This window comes from Theobroma umbraticum, unplaced genomic scaffold (assembly GCF_002168275.2).
Source record: "Theobroma umbraticum cultivar Fairchild unplaced genomic scaffold, ASM216827v3 scaffold_146.0, whole genome shotgun sequence".
NCBI lineage: Eukaryota > Viridiplantae > Streptophyta > Magnoliopsida > Malvales > Malvaceae > Theobroma > Theobroma umbraticum.
The window spans coordinates 7542748-7564349 of record NW_018397265.1 but is presented as its reverse complement, the minus strand read 5'-3'; the positions used below and the strand labels follow the sequence as shown (position 1 = coordinate 7564349).

At 34.3% G+C, this 21602-nt stretch overlaps 1 protein-coding gene across 6 annotated transcripts in view; it reads right to left on the bottom strand.

The window, feature by feature from the left end:
• ATM (Serine/Threonine-kinase ATM-like protein) overlaps positions 1–21602 on the bottom strand; it is a 45804-nt gene that overhangs the window by 2973 nt on the left and 21229 nt on the right. For 4 of the 6 annotated variants that reach the window (XM_089784556.1, XM_089784558.1, XM_021436890.2 and 1 more), the window contains 40 exons: positions 20759–20900; positions 20534–20674; positions 20228–20326; positions 20071–20117; positions 19608–19800; positions 19298–19519; positions 18666–18737; positions 17571–17640; positions 16903–17029; positions 16321–16444; positions 15237–15374; positions 14454–14564; positions 12899–12946; positions 12688–12792; positions 12364–12450; positions 11495–11812; positions 11253–11368; positions 10380–10446; positions 10213–10287; positions 9528–9650; positions 7217–7381; positions 7046–7144; positions 5706–5857; positions 5406–5607; positions 5286–5333; positions 5086–5169; positions 4681–4764; positions 4369–4449; positions 4188–4277; positions 4051–4113; positions 3645–3785; positions 3489–3545; positions 3325–3384; positions 2196–2290; positions 1979–2087; positions 1398–1487; positions 770–849; positions 595–673; positions 316–362; positions 135–234 (listed from right to left, as the gene is read on the bottom strand). In XM_089784556.1, coding sequence (XP_089640682.1) covers positions 135–234; positions 316–362; positions 595–673; positions 770–849; positions 1398–1487; positions 1979–2087; positions 2196–2290; positions 3325–3384; positions 3489–3545; positions 3645–3785; positions 4051–4113; positions 4188–4277; positions 4369–4449; positions 4681–4764; positions 5086–5169; positions 5286–5333; positions 5406–5607; positions 5706–5857; positions 7046–7144; positions 7217–7381; positions 9528–9650; positions 10213–10287; positions 10380–10446; positions 11253–11368; positions 11495–11812; positions 12364–12450; positions 12688–12792; positions 12899–12946; positions 14454–14564; positions 15237–15374; positions 16321–16444; positions 16903–17029; positions 17571–17640; positions 18666–18737; positions 19298–19519; positions 19608–19800; positions 20071–20117; positions 20228–20326; positions 20534–20674; positions 20759–20900 — 4351 coding nt within the window. The remainder of the gene's footprint in view (positions 1–134; positions 235–315; positions 363–594; positions 674–769; positions 850–1397; positions 1488–1978; positions 2088–2195; positions 2291–3324; positions 3385–3488; positions 3546–3644; positions 3786–4050; positions 4114–4187; positions 4278–4368; positions 4450–4680; positions 4765–5085; positions 5170–5285; positions 5334–5405; positions 5608–5705; positions 5858–7045; positions 7145–7216; positions 7382–9527; positions 9651–10212; positions 10288–10379; positions 10447–11252; positions 11369–11494; positions 11813–12363; positions 12451–12687; positions 12793–12898; positions 12947–14453; positions 14565–15236; positions 15375–16320; positions 16445–16902; positions 17030–17570; positions 17641–18665; positions 18738–19297; positions 19520–19607; positions 19801–20070; positions 20118–20227; positions 20327–20533; positions 20675–20758; positions 20901–21602) is intronic. The other 2 variants (XM_021436892.1, XM_089784557.1) reach the window with 1 other exon arrangement.

Sequence of the window (21602 nt, the reverse complement as noted above, 5' to 3'; positions counted from 1 at the left end):
AAACTGGACTAACTGAATAAAAGTCCTGGAAGATAAAAATGAATGGTTGGATGGGTTGCTAGGAGGAAACAATTGTTAATTTTAACACGAATAGGGCATTAATACTAATGCAAAGAAGAGTAGAGTGTGCCTACCATTGAACTAGCTGCCACACTTCGTGTGTAAGCTAGTCTCTTCTCAAACCAGTCGGCTGGTTGCGGAAATCTTTCTAGAAAAAAGTAATGCATGACAGGTCTGCATAAGGCCTCAAGTGCATTAGGAGTTGAAAAAAATAAAAATTAAACATTAGTCGTACTGTAACCCAAAGAGTGTAACCTGAAATTATCACAAACGTCCTGGAAGGCTTTACGCTTGTCTTTTTCCTATCAACAAATAAAAGTAATATATCAGGTAGCTTTTCTTTTTCATCCACCTATCTCAATAGAGAAGGGTAAGACAAGTTTTCTCCAGATAATTAGAAAATTACACCTTACAGAAATATAACTATTATACATGCCAAAAGAGGAGGAGAAGAGGAAGAAGTGTTAGGCACATGCGCTCACAGAAATTAAACTATTGTTTGTGATTAAGTAACAGAAAGGAAAGGCAACTTGCATTTGACATGTGTTCTCGGCATTTTAAAAATGACCAGTCTCCAATTCCATAGCGGCCATGTGCACCTCCATTTCTGTTGCTGAAAATTGAGAATTTTGAGTCATTAGAGTTCAGTGGAATCTCTTTCAATCAACTGGTAATGCAATAGGACTGGAACTGTTGCAAGTTGACTAACCTTCCTGTAAGATACTCTCCAAGAGGAAGAGTGCCATCAACCCATTCAATAACACCAGCACTTGGAGTGAAAGGAACAACCTAATTCATCAATTAAAAGGCATTTATAACTTTGAAAGAAGAACTAGCTTTAATTAAACCGCAAAAACATTTATACTTAAATACAGAACCAACCAGCACTGTTAATTTTCACCTTCTCACAACACTTACTCGATGAAATCACCATAAAGCCAACAATAAAAACAAAATCTTATTATAGTTCAAGTTCTTCAGAAGAATCATCAACAACACACCCCCCCCCCCCCCCCCACCCAAAAGTCTCTCTCCCTTTTCATTTCAGAGTATATGATCTAACTCATTCTACGAACTCCTGTGCAATCAGTTGAAAGAAATTTCACAATGGTGAAATTGCACAACTTACACAAGGAATCCTGCATCTATTATGAAATTTGTACAACAAAATCAATAGAAAACAATTCTTAAGTTTGAAAACCACGCAGAAGGGAAAAAGGAAATTTATGAACTAATCAGCACTTAAACCAAGCTTTCAAAATTATGGAAATGATGCCAATTCTTCACTTCCACATTGAGATGTTTTCATCTTTGTTATAAAAGATACGAGATAGTACCTTGTAAGTACGTATGACTAATCTCCTTTTCCATGTATCACGGTGATTCTGTAGGAAAGTATTGACTAGTCCAAAAAATTGTTCCATAACCTGGAAAAAGGAATTTACAAGGTTTATATTTTACTTAAGTGATGCGCAACATGGGCTTCCACTACTCAAGAAAAGTATGCTTTTCCAACAATTTTAAAAGGGAAATACCAGGGAAGATATCATAGCATGTTCTCCATATAAGACTTATGAGTAGTTTAACAAAACTTTTTATATGATATTTATTAGAGCAATAACCATCAATTCTAATCTGAAACTGGCAGAGCTATTCCCCCGATAAATTGACCTATTTTCTGGCCAAAATATATTCTGGCAAGAACATAGCAATGTGGATCACAAATATCCACCTGAAAAAAGACGTTAATAAAATCATTTTTATACACGAAGTAGATAGATGTCGGGATATGCTCATTTGAAGCATGCTCATAGGTTATTATACTTTCCAAAGTAGATAAATTCTAAGTGTGAGCACTATCTAGAAAGTTACTGTCACCAAAAAGGCACTAAAACAGAAGCATAGAGAAAACTCCTACAGCATCTTGTCGTAGGTCATCATTTCCAGATTTTGCTAGTTGCTTATATCTGCGACCATCAGAACCCAGGCATTCAACCACTTTTGGAGCATTTATGCCAGTCATTACCCTGCTTATTTCATCATTACCAATTGGTGTTAGCTTCAAGTATTGCTATCATACTGAAAAAACATAAATAGTGTGATTAATCCCAAACAGCCTATATGGCCAAACGCACATAACAGAATCAGCCAATCCTCTGAAATGTGGGAAAGAGCCTTCAGGATATTGACAGCTATGGTCAACTGGAAAGCTGGCTGTCACTACGGGTACCTATCAAAATTAAAAAAACAAGGTTCAGCATCTCTGGAAGTATTCAAGGAGTCAAAGCTGCACTAAATAACTGCTAACCATATCAAGAAGCAACAAAAAGGTAACTGCTAAAAAACTATGTCATTCCATCAACACAGATTCCAGAAGAATAACAATCAGTCTGAAGAAACTATAGCAACAAGTAGAATTCAAGACTGTTTTTGGGTTGACACTTACTGTTCTAATTACAAGAACATGAGTCAGGTGTGAGTCAAAGAAGACCAAGAAGTGCAATTAAAATATTTTCTGATTAGTCCTCGGGAAAAATGTGCTTTCAAATACATATTCCACTTTTGAATGAAGTGTTGCAAACTGTAACAAATATGATCTTGATTCTTTCCAATTGCATATATGTTCTAAGAAGTCACCTGATAATTATGTCTCACTGCCATTTACTACCAAATCCATAATATACCTTTAGTAAGCCCATAAGTCAATTAGAAATGGAGTGGTCAGGACATTTATTACTGATCTCTTTTTTTTTTTTAATACATTTGGTACTGATATTAATTTCAATATATAGTTTAAACCTACTAGCAGCTAACCAGTTTGTGAAGTAGGTAACTCAGCCAACAGAAGTGCCTAAAGCAAGATCGTTATCCAACCTACATCTAGAAACTAGAGCAAATTTACAGTATTTAAACATGCGTCCTGTCATTGCCAAATTAAATGCAGTGTGTAGATTTGCATGGTGAAGTTAGGGAAGGTGGGGCATGATTCTAGCACATTAAAACATACATATTTAATAATTTAAGCTCATATAAAGATAATAGATCATTAATTACTGTCTTGACATAGTTTGATTTGGCTTTGTGATTAAAAAAACCTATAACCTGAAGCAGATAAATATAGCAATATTTTTAGCACAGAGAGTGTAACTGGTAAAATTAACATCCAGAAATCAATCTATCAAATATTTTGAATGGCTCCTAGAGTAACCTTTCTGAATAAAATCATACAATTCAAAAGTTATGAGTTAGAACTGAAGCACTTACAAGTTCCAGCTGTCGCACACTGCGAATATCTCTCGGCAGTGATGCCTTTTTATTGGCGTCCTGTTGAGAGAATTTTAATTAACTATTGGATGCAATTGAACTGGAGCTTGCTCTAAAAGAATAGAAATGACACAAACACTGTATATTTAAAATATGCAACTAACCTCTCTCCTTGTCTCAAGTTCTGCAAGCTTGATATAGATCTCCACCATTTGTTTCATCTGACAAATAATGAAAACAAATGCCAACAAGTAAACTAACACAAGAACAACCACTGGAAAGAACCAAAAATGGAAAAAAAAAAAAAAACAATCTGTCACCTGTCTAATAACAGGCCCATGATATGCTGATAACTCTTCTAAGAGATTTTCTGCTGCAAGCTTTTTATCTCTATCAGCAACAAATGAGTTCCTACTAAGCTGTTTGTCCTTGATACGATCACCATTTGCTAGAGCTAGAAGCTAGAATCAAAATGGAAAGAAAAGTACAATATATTAAACAAAAAACAATGTTCTGTGAACTATATTTAGTTACAAACCACATAGATACTAAACAGTTAGAGAAAAGTTTCTCTGGTGCTAGGACACAAGTTATCAATGTCTTCTGTTTCGGCTTCACTCAGCAGTTACAAATTCATATAGAAGCTCTTTTATAAGTTACTCAAATGATGTATTCTGCAATGTAACTTCATTTTTTGAAAGAAGCCAGTCAAATGGTTAAACTTACGAGGAAGATTGTATGGTATGGATGATCAATGGCCATTTTCTTCACAAGAGAAACCAAGGCAAACTGCAGATGGCTAATTTAGGTTAGTATTGAAATCCAACTTCATAGAAAATTAATCTCTTCAAGAAATATAAAACCTGAATATTATTAGGCCCAATTCCATCCTTTATGCTTCCCATTCTTGAAGCAATTTGGTACACCAATGGTACAAATTTATAAGTCTGAACCTGAATAATAGTGAAAAGAAAATAAAATTGCCTTGAGATTATAGTAGATTACACATCAACTACACTGATATTGCCCATTTGAATTCCCTACCTCGCCAATTGTTTTAAGCATGTTATTAATGACATCTGGTCTAGATGAAAGACTGAACCATAGCGATACAAGTCGAAACACCTGAAAGCCCAAAGGTTAGTTTCTGAAAGTGCAATTTATTTGCTATAATTTCTCCTACAGTAAAGTTGAAAAATAAAAGTGGAAAATAGAATGTGTACATTTTTCTCAAAAAACTGACACCAAAGCAATTGGTATTAACAATAATTATATGTATTTCTATATCTTCTAATGGAAAAAATTAGTACATTTCTGTGTTATTTTACGCACAAATACTTGGATAGAAGTGCATACCACTCTTACGTCATATTTGTCACCTACGACCAAGCAACGTTTATATCCCTCCAAAGCTAGGCTGAGAAAAATGTCCTGGTCATCCTGGGAGGTCAAAAGAAGGAAAAAGAACAATTGGGTTAGTTTTATTATATATGTGGATTAGAGAGCATTCTGTCAGTCAAAAGACAAACTACAGCTATGCAGTAACAAATAAAAAACCTATATCAAAGAATGAATCCCCAGATATTCCAAAATTTATTATTAGGTTAGCAAAGCCAAATATTTTATCCATTCGTCTCCTAAGAGTCTTTAAGCAAGCTACATCAGATAACTTCCGACTAAGAATATCTGTTTGCTCATCACATGCAGAAATCCTTGCTTAGATGTACATGCTTCATGAAAATGGAAAGAGTAAATCAGTACCTGCAATTTTTGTGCTTCTTCCTTGTCCATTGCAAGTTGCTTTTGCAACTCTTGTATTTTCGCTGAGTAGTGAATTTTATCCCCCTAACATAAACCATCAATCAGGATAAGCAAAAAACATTTAATGTTTAAACACCATAAGAACCAATTACATAGCATTGCATAAAATTGACTTGAATGCAAAGACTGCTGCAGCTTACCTTCGTTGAACCTTTTAGCCGCCTAATAAGGGCTTCTAGCTCCATCGTCTGCAGAGTCAACATTTACATAAAATTTAGAGAGAAGTTATATTTGTATATATGTGTGTGTTCATTTACTACCTTATGTTTTCTTAGACGCATTGCTGCTTGCCATTCGTTGGAGTTAAGTCTTTCCTCATAACTTCTGAACAGTGCATCTGCATAATGAGCAAGGTGGAAATGAGTCTGGCTTTGTCTTTCTGCAGACTTCTTGTCAGCAGTCTTGTGACTCTCAGCAAGTGACACTGCAGGTTTCAAATACTTCTCGAAAATAGTTCTTGAGCTATATTTTCACGGAAAACATTAAATGAAGGAAAATAATCAGCATTTATCATAGATGAAATGGAAAAAAGAATGACTGGCCAAATTAGATGGTCATACTTGCTAGATCTAGTTTCTGCCAGCCACTTCCCGACCAATCGATATACATCTGAAGCTTCCTCATTCAGCTGATAAGCTTCCAAGATATATTTTCCAAGGCCGATGGCCATCTCATGCTGACCTTGGGCACGCAACAGCTTTGCTTCTTCGAGCTACAATCAAACAAATATAGCAGTAAAGCTGGTTCCAGATTTTACTTAAATATCAACTATGATTACACAAAATGGAGGCATGCTATCATATGAGATAAAACATAGATACCATTTATTGCAAGCAACTCTCCAGAAAACTGACTCAATCACCAAGTGAAGTGAAAACAAAAGGTAGTATTGAATGATTTACTCCAAAAGGAAAAGCAAACGTTTGTTTCTTTCATTTTATCATTTTCCCCTTTTCTTTGTACTCTACTTTGTGGGATAGAGGCAGGAGGTTGACAAAATAAGCAACTTTGAAGTAGATAGCATCAAGGTAGAAGGGGTAAAAAAGGATAATATGAGAAAAGGCAAGTTTTTGCTGTCCATAGCTGTTACATGACAAAAAAAGTCAAGGGATGACAAATTAGCATCATGAAGAGGCAAACCTAATATGGATTTACCATGTATCCCAAGTTTGTTAGAGAAATCAAAGTGGAAAATTATTTTGACTTCTGACCCGTTAAAATGCTCTCATAGCCCTTTCCATAAAAAAACAAGAAATTGCTCTCATAGCTTGCTTCTGATTTAATAGAGACTTAGGTATCAACATTTGGTAAACATAAAGGCCAAATGAAACCCTTTTAGGTACCAGAGACCGTGTTTTATATCATCCAGTCTACCTTTAAATAAATGTTTGAAAAGTCATTTTTTAGAATATAAATGTCTACCTTTTGAAATACCGAAAGTAAAAATTTTAGACCGTGATGAGTATATATACAAATTTTAATCAAATAATCACCTTAAAGAGCATAACAATTATTCCGTTACCATAAAACAATTGAATTTAAAATGTTATTTATTTTCTTTTTATCTTAGAGTTAATAGTGAAGATAATAATACAAATAAAAATACTAAAGACTATAATATTAATTTGTAAACCAACTTTTAAAATTTATTGTCACCAACTAAGTAAAAAACTAATCATATATTCTCAAATGTAAATTAACAAAAAATTACAATATTTCTAATTTGTCTTTATTTTTTTAATATCTCAAGTTTTAAAGCAATCAATTTCAATTTTTATGCTTGACAATAATATGAAGAAATTTTCTTTCAATCAATATGGTACCACAGAAACACATGGGGTACTATAGCTTGTAAATTCTACTGCAAAGCAATATAGGAAAAATACCAAAAAATATTTACCCTTCCAAGCCAATATGGAGTTAAACCATGTTCTCCAGTTCCCACACAAAGAAACTTAAATTCATGCAAAGCTGCAGCAGCTTGAGAAAACCGAGAGCCCTGCACCACATAGAACCAATCAGACAAACAGAACACAGCATGGTTGGCTAGTACTACAAATGATTATCATACCTTACGAAGTGTGCATGCAGACTGCAAAAGATGTTGCATTGTACAGTTGTCACAATTCAAGATTTGAAGTAGAACTCGTCTAAATGCAATAAATGGCTCCAACAAATTCATATGTAACTGTGATTTTTTCAACATGGAACTCCAGTCCTTATTCAGCCACAACAACTACATTGAAAATAACAAAGTTGTTTAAGACAATGATGAAAAGAAAATTTTCCCTTGAATTGCCACTGCCAAAAAAGCAATATATATGTACATAAATTCCGAAGACAATCAGAATACATGACAAAAAAGAAGATGACACTTCTCTACGAAATATTGAATGAAATTTTCAATTACAGCAAGTAGGAGTGATCTGTTCATAGAATAAGTAGCAAGTCTACAATCTTTTTCTAGCAAGACGGGAGTCATCCAACATCTTTCAATGGCATTAAATGATGAACTGCAAAAGAATATTATTATTAAAACTTGAGTTAAAAGGAAACTAAAGTATAACAAGTTTTTAAGCTTTCTCCCTCACAGGACAAGCCTTCCACACACTAAGGTGTATAAGACACTTTAGATCAAACTAAGTCATTTGGGTTATGACTATAAAACTCAATACATGTCATTGGTAAATGATGCCTCAAGCACACAATCCGTGAAATTATACTACAAGCAAACAACCCACAAGCCTCCAGTTTGAAGCCCAAAGATATAAACAAAATTGTTGTAACAATCTTCTATTTTCTTCTCTCTTTCCAGCCCTCAATTATAGAAGAAAAGCAGTGTCCCCATGATATTGACATGTAAAACCAAGATTATACATTAAATAACAAAAACTTTTAGACCAAATCATTTTTCATCATAAAATGTTGCATTTGGAAACAAACAAACGCAAGTACGTAATGGTCAAATTTACCACTACTAAACTGGGGCCTCCAAATTTAGCTCTACATTTTTTGATGCAATGTTACCACTCTAACACAATTTTTGATGTAATTTCACCATCATATAGATGGAAAAGGAATATTCTATTAAAAATCCAAATATTCCGTTAACTCTTACTAATGTGAAAAGAATTAATTAATTCTTGTTTCAATAATATGATAAATACTAAAAAATGGCATTAAAATTTAAAACTTCAACAATTTTCTATATTTGTACAGATTATAAATTTAAAATATATATTTTTATAATTTAAAATATGTCAATACTACTTTTTATATTTGTACAAAACTCTATAACAATTTTTTATTTTTCATATTTTTTTGTATAATTAATTTTTCATAGTTTTAACATTAAAATATAATTTATACCAGAAAAATTTAAATTATATTTGTACAAAAAACAATTTTTTAGAAAAAATATAAAAAAAATTTCCTCAGTATTTTTTCAGTCTTTTTTTTTTTCTCTTCTCCTGTCATTATTTTTCGAATTTGCTAAAGTCAGATAGTATAATCAATTTACAGTTACAACTGGTACGTCTTCTTTCCACCCTCCCCAAACAAATCAGGTTTAAGACCAGAGACCACCAATGAACTCCTTCAGCAATAGGCTGTGACATGCAAGTGTAAATATAATGTCAAATTTCCTTCTAGTGATAAGATATGAGGGATAAGTTAGCAGTCGTGTAATGGGTTGGTTTTGGGTGAAATGAATCAACATCTTACTTGGAGCATGTTTTTGATTTGATTGTTCCCAGCTAGGTCTCAAACAATAAAATGAATGTAATTTGATTAAATTTATAACGTAAGGCATGAATTCCTTGTTCTAAGATTAGAGGTTATGTTCATTAAAAATTCTGTAAGGCATAGCAGTTTGCTGTTATAAAAGCCACTAAGATCTTACCCATCAATGCTGGCTAGATGTCCAGGGCCGTCAGGAAAGTTAGTCAGTGGCCAAGCCAGAAGCCAGAGAAGGGAAAGAGAAGAGCAAAAAGAGAAAAAGAAAATTTTTTATTTCTAAATAATCATAACACATTTCCATTAGTTTTTAAATTTATCCAACCCTTTGATTTTTTGAATTTTTTATTTTAAAATGGTTTTTATAACTAATATAAATATAACTAATAAAACAAAAATAGTAATATATTTTTGTCCAAATTAGCAAAAGCTAACAGAATATTATGATTCTTAATGTTATATTCTTTTTCCATCAAGATATAGTAAAATTGCAGCAAAAATTGAGGTAGAGTGGTAACACTGTACCAAAAAAAGTAGAATGGTAAATTCAGAGCCCCCTAATTTAATAGACTGGTGAACTCGACCATTATCCCTAACTCATAAATTGATTGCCAAAGCTATGGCATACAGAGTAGCAGAATAAATACCTGATCCATTGTAGGGATTACAGGAACTGAAAACATTTTCTGCTTATGTTTCTGGAGTTTTATTCCTTCATATGAAGATGTTGGCCAACGTATATCCCATGCTATGCCAAGATGATACAGGATCTGCATGACAGAATAGGTCATGACATTACGGACCAAATATTAGGATGAACTGCAAGACTTATTCTTTACGCCGTTTAAGTAAACAACTGGGGACCACACATGCCTATCAGTAAGGATATCAGTTTTCATAGCATGTCAAACCTTTAAAAAGAGCTCTGCAGATGATTTACCATTTAATCCCTTCATTAGTCTGAATATTGAATTGGCCAAAAAAAAAAGAACAGAAAGATTAAAATATTCTGCTAGTAAAGTTCTCAGGTATTGTGTAGAAAGCAACTCAAACTAACATAGCGGTGTTTTGGCTTTTCACAAGCTACCAAAATTGACCTTTGTCAGAGATTTCTTCTCTTGGGTGGGGGAGAGTTTGAGGACAGGTGGGCGTTCATAGCCTGGCCAGTGGATCCAAAATAATGTATATCTCTTGGACTGAAGATACTATCTTGGTATAGCAATGTGGGTACAAAGCTCAATTCTATTACAATATATGAAACATTTTCAGTCAAAAGTAGAAACTATCAGATGTCAAATTCTCCATATCAGTAGTGCAATGATATTCGTGTACCTGAAACTTTATTATTGTTGAGTAGATAAACTCAGTGCTCTCCTCACTTGCAAGAGAAACAGACCAGACAAGCTCCTTAAAATGTAAACAATCAAATGAGAATGTGTCAACAGGTCATGCAATGCCAAGCAGCCCGCAAATTGGGACATATATGAAACTGGGATCACCTCTTTCGAATCCTTCAACTTTCTGTGAAATTCATCAGAATCTCCCTCCTGTAAAGCTCTCAGACAACTGGCATTCCAGCAAGTAGAAAAATCAGCTAGCAGTGCAATAAGTATCTATTACTAGTAACATGTCTCTATACCTATGAATTTATCCAATAGCTCATCAACAAGTTTAATTCCATTTTTGCTTTCTTCTTCTGCATTAACCAGAAGGGAAAATAAAAGCACGAAAAGAGCTAATAATTTCAATGTCAATATAATACTTTTTAAACAACTTTAAGCTACTAGCCAATGTAAAAGCCCATCAAAAAAATAATTTACCCATTCACTCCATTCTCTTTTCCATTTTAGCCTATTTTTAGTTTTTCTCTTTCTGTTCTACTTTTGGTCAAAATTGATCACTCAATCCATCATATTCTTGTAAACCTGCTGCCAATATCCTCAGTAGCTCATGCTTAAAAGTTGATTTTTATTACAGTCACTAAAGCTAAGGAGTAGTCTTGGAAAAAGTACATTAACTTCCTTCACTTCATTCACATAAAACCCAGCAGAAACAGCATATCTTGTGTCTATAATATTAATTTGTGACAATAATAATTCCTTTATGGACTTTTAAATGATTGGACTCATGACATAACCAGATATTAATATGAAAAAGTTTTTGATCAATCAAGAGTTGTTCATTTAGATCTCCAGGAAAAATTGACCTAGACGCTTGAGAAAACAAAGAAACAAAAATTGAGTGCAGAAAATGTGTCTCTGCTGTCTAAGCATCCAGATCTTTGTTGTTATGATAACAAAAAACAATGCAAGAATAGAAGTTACAAATCCGAATTGAAAAATTCAATAAAAAACATGTCCAAAACAAGTTACCTATGCAAATTTTCGTTGAAATGATGAGTTTTAGTATGTTGACCTGGAGAATGAGAACTAGCTACTGTATAAAGTAAAGAGAAATCCCAGTTTCCTGTACGCCAAGCAGCCTCATACTGCAAATATTTGCTCAGATAAAGAGCGGGAAAGAGTGAGAAAAGATTAAATCCAGACAGATAGAAAAACACATAGTTAACCAACCATCCATAACAAAGGCAGACAAACAAAATAAGAATATAAACCTGCAATTCCTTGAACTCTAAATCCTGCTGAAACTGACCCTTCCCAGAAATTAATCCCTGGCAATACAGATCCAGCACATGCCTACAACCAATTTGCTGCAAAGATCTAATCAGCCCTTTATAAGGTTTCCTCTTTGTCTCATCTTCTAATGTGGAAAGGGAAGAATGAGATAATGATGGGGTCTCTGCCAATGACAAAGTTGTGGAGTTGCCCCCCACCACATAAGCTGTGGCTTCAGATCGCACTTGTAAGTCATAATATTCAAGGGCCTTGCTCCAATTTCCTTCATGCTCGAAGGTAATTATTTGGGAGGTCAGCTATTACAACAAAAACCAAAAAAAAAGAAAAAAGAGAATTGCGACAACTGTTAGAGAAACATTTTTTCTCAATTTACATGCGAACAATAAAATTATTAACTCAACATCATTTACACCTTTGTTATTTGTATGCATACAACAGGAAGAATTCCCTAAAATTGAGTTGACAAACACTACAATTCTAATTTTTTCCCCATGTCAGAAACAAAGTGCAAGAAGAAAATTTTTTTGCTCAGTTGGCTAAAGGTTAGTTGGTCTGGTAGACAATTTTGATTCTCTTTCACTCATAATATTCCAGAAAACCTTACTAAGTAATCAATTTCCAAGATAATTGCTGGCGAATAGGACACATACCATGAAGACATGTCATATATCTAGACATATGCTATGCAGTTTGACTAATCCAGTTAGCAAAAGATAGTGAAAGCATAGAAAAAATCAGATGCAAAAATCATCGAACAGGGTCTACATTATGGAACAAATATTGAACAAAAGGCTACAAACATATCACAAGAACTAATTGCAGCACTGAATGAACAATGTAGACTAACTGTATGTGACTGGATAATTCCGTATAAGCTGTCTGGTTCGTTGATTTGAGTAATTGCTGACATAAGAATTTCAATGTGCTGCGGTAACTGCAGGGGCAGACAATAAAAGGAGAATGGTTAGATGAGGTATTGTCCCATAGCAACCACAAGAGAGAAACACAAACCAAATGGAAAATTGACTAAATGAGTTCCCATTGTTCCTTGTACAGTTCTATGAGTGACTGCCAAAAACTGAACTAAACTTCACAGCGTGCCATATACGCTGTGTTAGTATCCTATTTTAAAGTTGAAAAATATAGAGCACAAAATTTCACTGCAAGTTACCATCTCAAGATTCGAAAAATCAGGGTTCCCAAGGGTGAGGCTGTGGAAGTGTTCTTCACACCAATACTCCACATAAATCATGGACGTAAAGTATGAGCCACAAATCTATAAAACATAAGACATTCTATTAGAGAAAAGAACATAATTCCCAAGCAGCATAAAAAAGATGCACAAAAGAAAGCAAGTGGAGCGTGGAGATTCTTATACTCACAATGGCAGACCTAGCAACAACGAGATAATTGATAGAAAGCCAATACACCTGGTAAAATAATACATCAGCTCAAAATGAAAAATCAAGGGAGCAGCAAAGCATGACTAAAATAAGCCAAACACACCCCCAATCAGAGGTACCAACAATTTATGGTCACGTGAGCAAACAATATTCAACAATCAACTCTAGTTAGAGTAACAACTGCCCCTAAATCACAAAAATGTGCATTTTAAGTACCTTAAGAGGCTTTTATTTTCTCGTTGTCAATCCCCTTTTGGACCTTTCAGCAAGTCAATATCCCTTACCCATGGATATAAAGATCTTCAAACATTAACTAAGAATAGTAGGTGATGCCCATCTCATGTAATCAATTAGGATTAATAGAACCTATTGAACAGCACTGATAGGGGAAATGGTGAAAGATAGAGCTAGACGATAAGAAAAAAAATCTCCACATGTATGTCCTTGCTTCTCAATTTTAATAGCCTTAATTCAAATTAGCTCCTAGAAGACCTTATTAATCATTACCACCACTAAGTTCAAATATTTTGTTCTCCAATTAAATGCCACAATTCTCCTTCCCCAACTAGTTAAGTGAAATCCTAACAAGGTAGACAAACTCTTGATCCAACATTGTACTGCGTCACCTCTAGCACTAGGAAAAAAAAACTAAGGAAACTTCTAGCTAACCCTCCCCTTCAATAATAAACCAAAAGAATAGCACATTTCTCTTAGGATAACTTTCCATTAGCACTCCGCATGTAACAACCCAAATCCAAGCACCACTAGCCCAACAACTTTTCAAACCTTAACCATGTGGCCTTTAAAAGCTTAAGCTCAAGTTACTAGTAGTGATTGACTAAGATCCTTATATAGGTCTTAACAATCACATTCACGTCTAATATGGGATGGGGTATCACAATCCCACCCGCTCAAATCCTTGATGACATCATCAAGGCAACACATCACAATCACAATCAAGGCCCACTCCAAAAAACCGAGATCTCACCAGTGCAATATGGAAGCCCACACTGGATTGGCACATGCTCTGATACCAATTGTAACAACCCAAATCCAAGCACCACTAGCCCAACAACTTTTCAGGCCTAAACCATGTGGCCCTTAAATGCTTAAGCTCAAGTTAGTAGTGATTGACTTAGACCCTTATATAGGCCTTAAGTATCACTTTCACATTTGATGTGGGATGGGGTATCACACCTCATAAAATCCACTATCAGAACTCAGCACGAAGCATGCAAGAATGAACAAGATAAAGCAATGTTTAACATTATGCACCAGTCCTTAGATCAAACTTGTATTTTATTAAGCCAATCAGAAGGTCAGTAGTTCCCTTTCAAGATGCCCAAGGTTATGAGACACAGCTCTTTCTATAAACAGGAGAACCTAATAGAGTTAATTTTACTCAAGCAGGAGTGGAAAACTAAATGATTCACTAATCAGGTAATTCTCCATATTATATTTGGATCAACTCAAGTGCAAGGCACCAAGTGTATTCCTTATATGTTTATTCACGTTTATTCAATGAAAAACAAACCTTGTCCCATGAAGATGTTGACACGGCGATTGCGCTCAATCTAGCTGCTGAATCTCTAGTTTTCATAGCGGAGGAATGGGATCTTGAACTATAACTAGAGGGTTTAGCATGCTGCAAAATCATTACAAAACAATCATTAGATTATGAATACAAACAGTAATGAAGCAAACATCTGATAAATTGACAAATATTTAGTAGTTCCAAACCATGGATATTGACTAGCAATAAAATGTCAATACATTGATAGGTCAGCTACAATTAAGTACAGATAAGCTATTGGATATGCCCATGTGTATGGATTAAAAAACTTTGCTTGCTTCCATGGCTGGATATTCAGATTTGACTCTTAGTGGAAGCTATATGCAAAAGTTCACCCTCCCAGACCTATCTCAGAGGACCAGTACTAACCAAGGAACATTACAAATTCTTAGAATAATATCTGTTCAAATGCTTAAACAAGTTTTTGACTCTTTACAGCAAAAAACTAAAAGCTTTGCACCAATGGTTTTCAATCAAGGATTTCCCATCATGCTTAAGAAACTATTCTGCTCCGCCCTCACCAAATGTAGATAAGTAAAGTAAGATAGCAACTATAACAATATGATAAATATGATGTTAATACACTACCCTGCATAAAGCATCTTAGAAATCATTATAAATAAGACAAAGAAAAGTAATTAAGTTATTCATCAATCTTATCTAATTATCAGCATGTAATTGAGGCAACAAAAGCATAGCAAACATCACATATAAACAATCAAAGAGGAAATCCGACACATGCACCTTAGAACTTTCCCTCCGTAATGGCCCTGAAGAAGATCTCTCTAGAACATAACACAACCGAAGTTCATTAAGGGCATTTAACCAAACTTGAATTGATTTTATCAACTTATTAGACGCCACAAATATATGCTCCTGAACCTGCACATTACACAAAGCTAAAAGTTAAGCTAGGTGTTTTCGACTAAGCATCACACATTGAAGATTAGGCAACAAAGATCATAGAGACATAATAACACTAGCATTATACACAATTTAGAACTAAGCTAAAGTGAACTCAGAAGGCATTCCAACAAGAATATCAGTTAAATCTACTAGTAAAAGAAAGAAGAGTCAGACGGTATCAAAGGAAATTTATAAAAGAAAGATGGCATAGAAGGAAACAAAACTAACGCAGGAAAATAGTCATTTTGTTTATTTCATATCAGTGGTGAATGATGGTCAGTCCATTGCGCAGCAAAAAGCTATATCGCATGTATTCAAGTCATATCCATCCCTGTACATTATCCTGTAGTATCCAATGCCACTTTACCTAATTGTCATTCATTCTCTATAATCCACACTTCCTTGTTCTCATAAAAATCCAATGAATTCGATCTGCTCCTCTGGTGATCACAAGCCAAAGGCTTTTATCTTGTTCTTAAATGATGCCACTCATCGTTACTCAAAATGACTTTATTTGACACCTTTAATTTGCTTTTGTAATAACTCATCCACTAGAAGAAATAACAGCATCAAAATGCTTGATCATGTGTATTAAGACTACAGATCACCTATCATGGGTAGCCTTGATGTTCTCATTTTTTTTTTTCAGTTTTAGTAGAATGAAATACAGCATGCCTACTTCATACTCTATTGCTCCTCCAAAAACACAAAAGTAGTGAACAGATTCTTTTTCTCCAGACAACACTCTTTAAGTTATTGCCTCCCATACAATAACAGAATGAATTAGTAAAGCAAATACATGAAATACAGCAAAAGATATGACATGCATTAAAAAGGTAAGAGCCAAGCAGAAAGGAATACTAGTAAGATGTTCAAGAAAAACTTCCAATAAAACTTTGACAAAAACATCCTAATGGGCAACCTGACAAGATATCAACTTCTGAATGTCCACATCAATATCCTTTCTTGCAGCTAAATTGACAACAACACTGGGCAACAGAAGCTCTGCAACTTCAGTTTTCAGCAGTGCAACATCCTGACATAATCTGAACATAGCACATTAAGCAAACAAGTTAAACAATTGGGAATTCAAGCACACTATCCAGAAAATAAAATCAGAATTACAAATTATTAAGGTTGCATTTAAGAACCTAAATTTGGATTTTAAATTTGAAGATTTAATAGTTTTGATTTAAAATTCAAGAATTTGAAATCCTTTGATTCGATAAACATAGTACTGGACTTTAAGAATTTAAACAATCTTAGATTAGAGAAGAAAGAACTTTAATTGGGCTGGATTTGACAAATACATACCTCAAAAAGTAAGTTGAAACCCTAGATGTGGACCTTTTAAAATTCCTAGTGGGTTTAACCCAAACTCAAGTTCAAATTTTTAAAACCATTCCTGGACCAAAATATTTGAATTTATAATCCAAGCCCCACATCTCAAATGCAGATTCTGAAACATACCATAAAACATTTCTCAAGATGCATGAAATATTACCTTATGATCACATCATTGCAGTAGCCAATCAATGAGTATACAAGAGGACATATCCACGTCTCAAAAGTTTTACCATGCGTCACCCAAGTGGTAGACTTCTCCAGAGAAATGTCTTCAGCTGGTATAACTTAGAAAAAGTCATCACACATTCAATCGCTAAAGAACATAGATACAGCAAAACCAAAAGTAAACTTATATTATTATCCGTAAAATCAAAATGTTCCACAAAAATTCAAGAGCAGGATTTGAGTTAACCAAAACATAAGGCACCATAAATGTTAGGCCTCGAATAGGCACAATAAATGGATCCATCCTATTTTTAACCAAGAACCAATTAGTTGCATGATTTGGGATCTACATTTCCTCAAGCATACTCCCTTAATTGTTTTGTCATGTAAATCGCCATGCTTATTGAAAAGAGACAGGCATATAGCATTATTGGAAAAGCCATCGCTGATCACTAAGTGTCCCAAAAAAAGTTTACACTGACATAAAATAATTGATTTCTTCATGTCTGAGAAAATATCAAATGTAGCCAAAAATATTTAAAAAAAGAAAGAAAAAGAAAAACCTACAACACTAAATTCCATTCAACATGTAAAGGCCACTTAAACTTTTTCAAACAGAGAGAAATAATTTTCATTCATTCAGCAATGCACTACCACTACCTCTAAACTTCTTTTCCAGATCCATCAGAAACCTTTCCACCAGCTCAAGGTTAATGCCTTTGGAGTGAACCTACAAGAGATTAAAATCTTTACTTAAACCTATGAGAGAGAGATTTTTATAAAATTTTCATCAAATAAAATAAACTTACCAGGATAATGAAAAGGACATGTTGTAATTCAGAAAAGCAGGAGATTATTAGCAGCAGCCAGTTAGGTACAATAGATATGAGATATAGCAAGCACAGTGAGCATCAAAACCTAAGCTAAAGCTTTTTCTCCTAAACAATCATCAATAAGTGTGAATTTAATCACTACTCAAGAAGGCAAAATCAAATTCTATTCAGATTCAGCATCGTTTTCTCTGACTCAGGCACATGTGACTAATCAGTACTTCCATAAATACTCCAACACTTTCACCATATATTTCATCCATATAACTCAAGTATGACTCACTTGTCAAATGATTCTTCTGTTAATTGATGACACTCTATTCTATTCTAATTAGAATATGCACAATGGTAACATGTACATAGAGCACAGCTCAAAGAGATGTGCAAATACTCAATCTCCATGCATTTCTAACAAAAGCAATTTCCCAAATCTTATCTGACAGTAGCCAACTAAGCTTTGGCTCAGTGGCACCTTCCAATGCTTCCTAATTAAATCCTGGCCACCGCTATTTAATTAGGAGGGATAGGAGGCCCATCTCAGCTTCAAATCCAAACATCCTCATCCAGCAAGATGAGTTAGATTGGGGGGAATGTCAGGGGAGAAAAAAACAAAAGAAAGAAACAACCTTCGTATGTGACAGAAACTTCAACTTATATTAAACTAAAAAGCATCTACGACACATCATATTCAACCCAAAAAAGAAAATAAAATGGATATAGATGGTAATCTCATAGAAGTCAGCTATCCCTGCAGAAGGATATTGCTATATTAAAATTCCAAATAACCATGTTTAAATAAATTAAAATAAAGTGAATAAATGTTCCGCCTATCCCCTCGGGCCTCAGTCATAATTTTTTAAGGAACTTGTAGCATTAAGAATCGAAAGCATAACAAGTAAACTATATGAAAGAATAGAATACATACCTCAATAAGAGATCTTTCATAAGAATCGAAGGACAACATAGCTTTTTGACCACTTTCAGTTGACAGTATTCCCTATTGGGGAAGGGAAGGGTACAGATAAAAAATCAGCAAGATTCTCCTTTTACTATCATAGAAACTTAAAAATAACATCTTAAAGAACATGAGAAAATGATCAACCAAAGAAGAAAAGAGGATATTGGAGGAAAGAGAATAAATCAGAGAGATTTTACTTTTTCCCACAAAATGAAGTAAAATAAAAGATACAACTACTTTAAGAGAATTAGGTCCAAGACAATTATTTTTATGAACTCACTCTCACCAAAGATTTCACTATCTTAACAAGGTCACGCGCCTTTCCCCTTGTCCACTCAAATTTCATTTTTAATCATAAGTTATAAGAAAGTGCATAGGCATTAATTATCGAGTAACAAAGACTCACTATTTTTTCTCATTAAGATTTAAATTATGTTTGCAGGTAATATGCTGAGTTTATAACATTTATTTTGTCATTAATGCTTACCTAGCAAAAAGAACTTCTGCTGGCTAAAGAAACAAAAGCAAGCCACAGAATAGAATTATAAAATTGATAACCTTTGCCAAAGGCAGAGGCAAACAGATCTTTATGGACTCACCCGAAGAGTTTGTGACGTAATATCAACTATTTTAACAGAATCATCCATTAGATATTTCTTCAAAACTTTCAAAAGTGCAATTAGAAGCTCTTCAGATATGCCAGTATCCATGGAAAAATTTATTTCAGAGGCACCACCATGACTAATGGGCCCACAAACATGCATGTGGTTAGAGTCTCCAGGGAGATGAAAAACAACAGAGTGTGGATCTCCAATGCCAACCTACAACCACAATTAAGCAGGGAAAAATATTGTAAACTATCATATAAAGTATCAGACAATGAGGTGCAAGCAAATCCAACATAGATACCCTGGATATAAAATCAGACACCAATCCTCTAATCCTATTTGCATCATCTGTGGCACACATGCGTACAAGTGTCCAAACTGCATGGACAATTTCCGGGTCACCATGCCAATAAGTAGCATCCACAAATTCTTCAGTAGTCTTTCCCTCTTGAAATGTTTCCCCTGCAAGTAGCTGCTTGTGCAGTGCTTGTAGACTGCAAATACCAAGTAAGATGAAGTATCTTAAGAGCAACATAAGATCACAAAATTCCATTCTAAATCTTGAATACATCAACTTTAAGCATTTTAAAAACAACCAATTACAAATTCTAACTTCCAAAATTCTAGTGGGAGAGTTAGTAGTAGTAGGCTTTCTTTTCTGCATTCCCTGCTTACTTGACTACGAAACCTATATATATATTTACTATAAGCTTCAATTTGAAGAGCCGAAAGCAAGGAAACATCTGTTTTCAAAGGACAATCACCTCCATGAAAGTAATCTTGGTGGAAGGTAGCAAGATCTCTTCACAAACTGGAAACAAGCAGAATAAAAGAGAGAAAAAGAAAAGGCAAACTATGGTGAGAAAACAATCCAGTTATACATACAATGTTAGAAACCATCTAACTTAAATTCAGTCTTGCCTTTAATAAGTGGTCTCTTGGAGAATACACTCGGCACAAATCCTGATGGAAATTTCTTATTCCTTCAAAGATATCTATCTCAGGAAAGGGTTCCAGTTCCTGAAAAAGAATGACTCACATGAGTTAAAGGATAAGGCTTCCAGAAGTTCAAAAGAGAAAAAGAAAACTGCCTGCTTCTTCACTTAGCATTGATCTCATACAAAACAATATCACATATGCGTCCAGAAAACTTCTAACCACCAAAGTTCAATAAAGGAATAATTACAGGAAACTCAACTCCATAGATATGAACCCAAAGAAACATACTCTTATATAATCATAAAGCAATGGATCAGAATCCATTGTCAGCTCAAGAAGCAAAGATAAAACTTGAGATGATCCAGATGCAGAAGGTTGCCCATCAGCTTCAAGAGGAATGTAGCATGCCACCAACTTAGATACCAAAAACTGCATAAGAAAACAAGTTGAGAACAGAGATGATTGATCAAGTTAATATATTGTCAGCTTTTAAGGGTTCAGAAAATACAACACCTGGAGTTGTTCACCAAGCACACCAACAATTTCCTTAGATGGGTTACTTTTAAAAGATTTGAGTAAGGCAGAAATTATCCGACAACATTGATCTTGTAAAGCATGACAACCAATAAATTGCCCGATCAAATTGAAAAGATAACTGCATTAACTCAAAAACCATTCAATGAGAATTCAATTCATTACAGCTCAGAAGTTTAAATGACAACTGCATAAGCTGAAACTATTACATATCACAGACTGAAATTTCTTTCAAAACCTCCAAGGTGATTCTGAAAACCCAAGCACCAAAACATCACAAACTAAACTCAGCCAAAGATGGCTGAGAGAAACTAACCCTTTCACACAACCCAATTATTGGAGACTAAAAGAATCCAAAGAAGAGATAAACTAAAAAAATACAAATCCTCTAAATTCAGCATCAATTTCATTTTACTAATGTCCCAGGCCAGAGAAGATTGCATTAAAGGTGAAATTGCCTTTGAGCAAGTGGACAACTATAATGCAATGTAGCATCGGACTCCTTAGACAAACGAACAAAAGAAAGAAAACAAGGCAATAATCTAGCAACGATATCAGTCCAAACATCCTACAATGGCAATCAACTCAACTTAAGAACTCTAATATGGTATTCCACTATAAAATCCAGAGATAAAAGTACATGTTCATAAAAGAAAAGAAAACATAAACATTTAGGCACATCCTTAATCCAGATATAACCAAACATCCAATATTTACTTTGGTGATACGCAATAGTTTACCACAACAAAAGGGAAATCCCACATAAACTAGCCCCGCTTCCTTCCTAGTCCTAATGTGATCTTCATTTGTCGTTTTAATATCT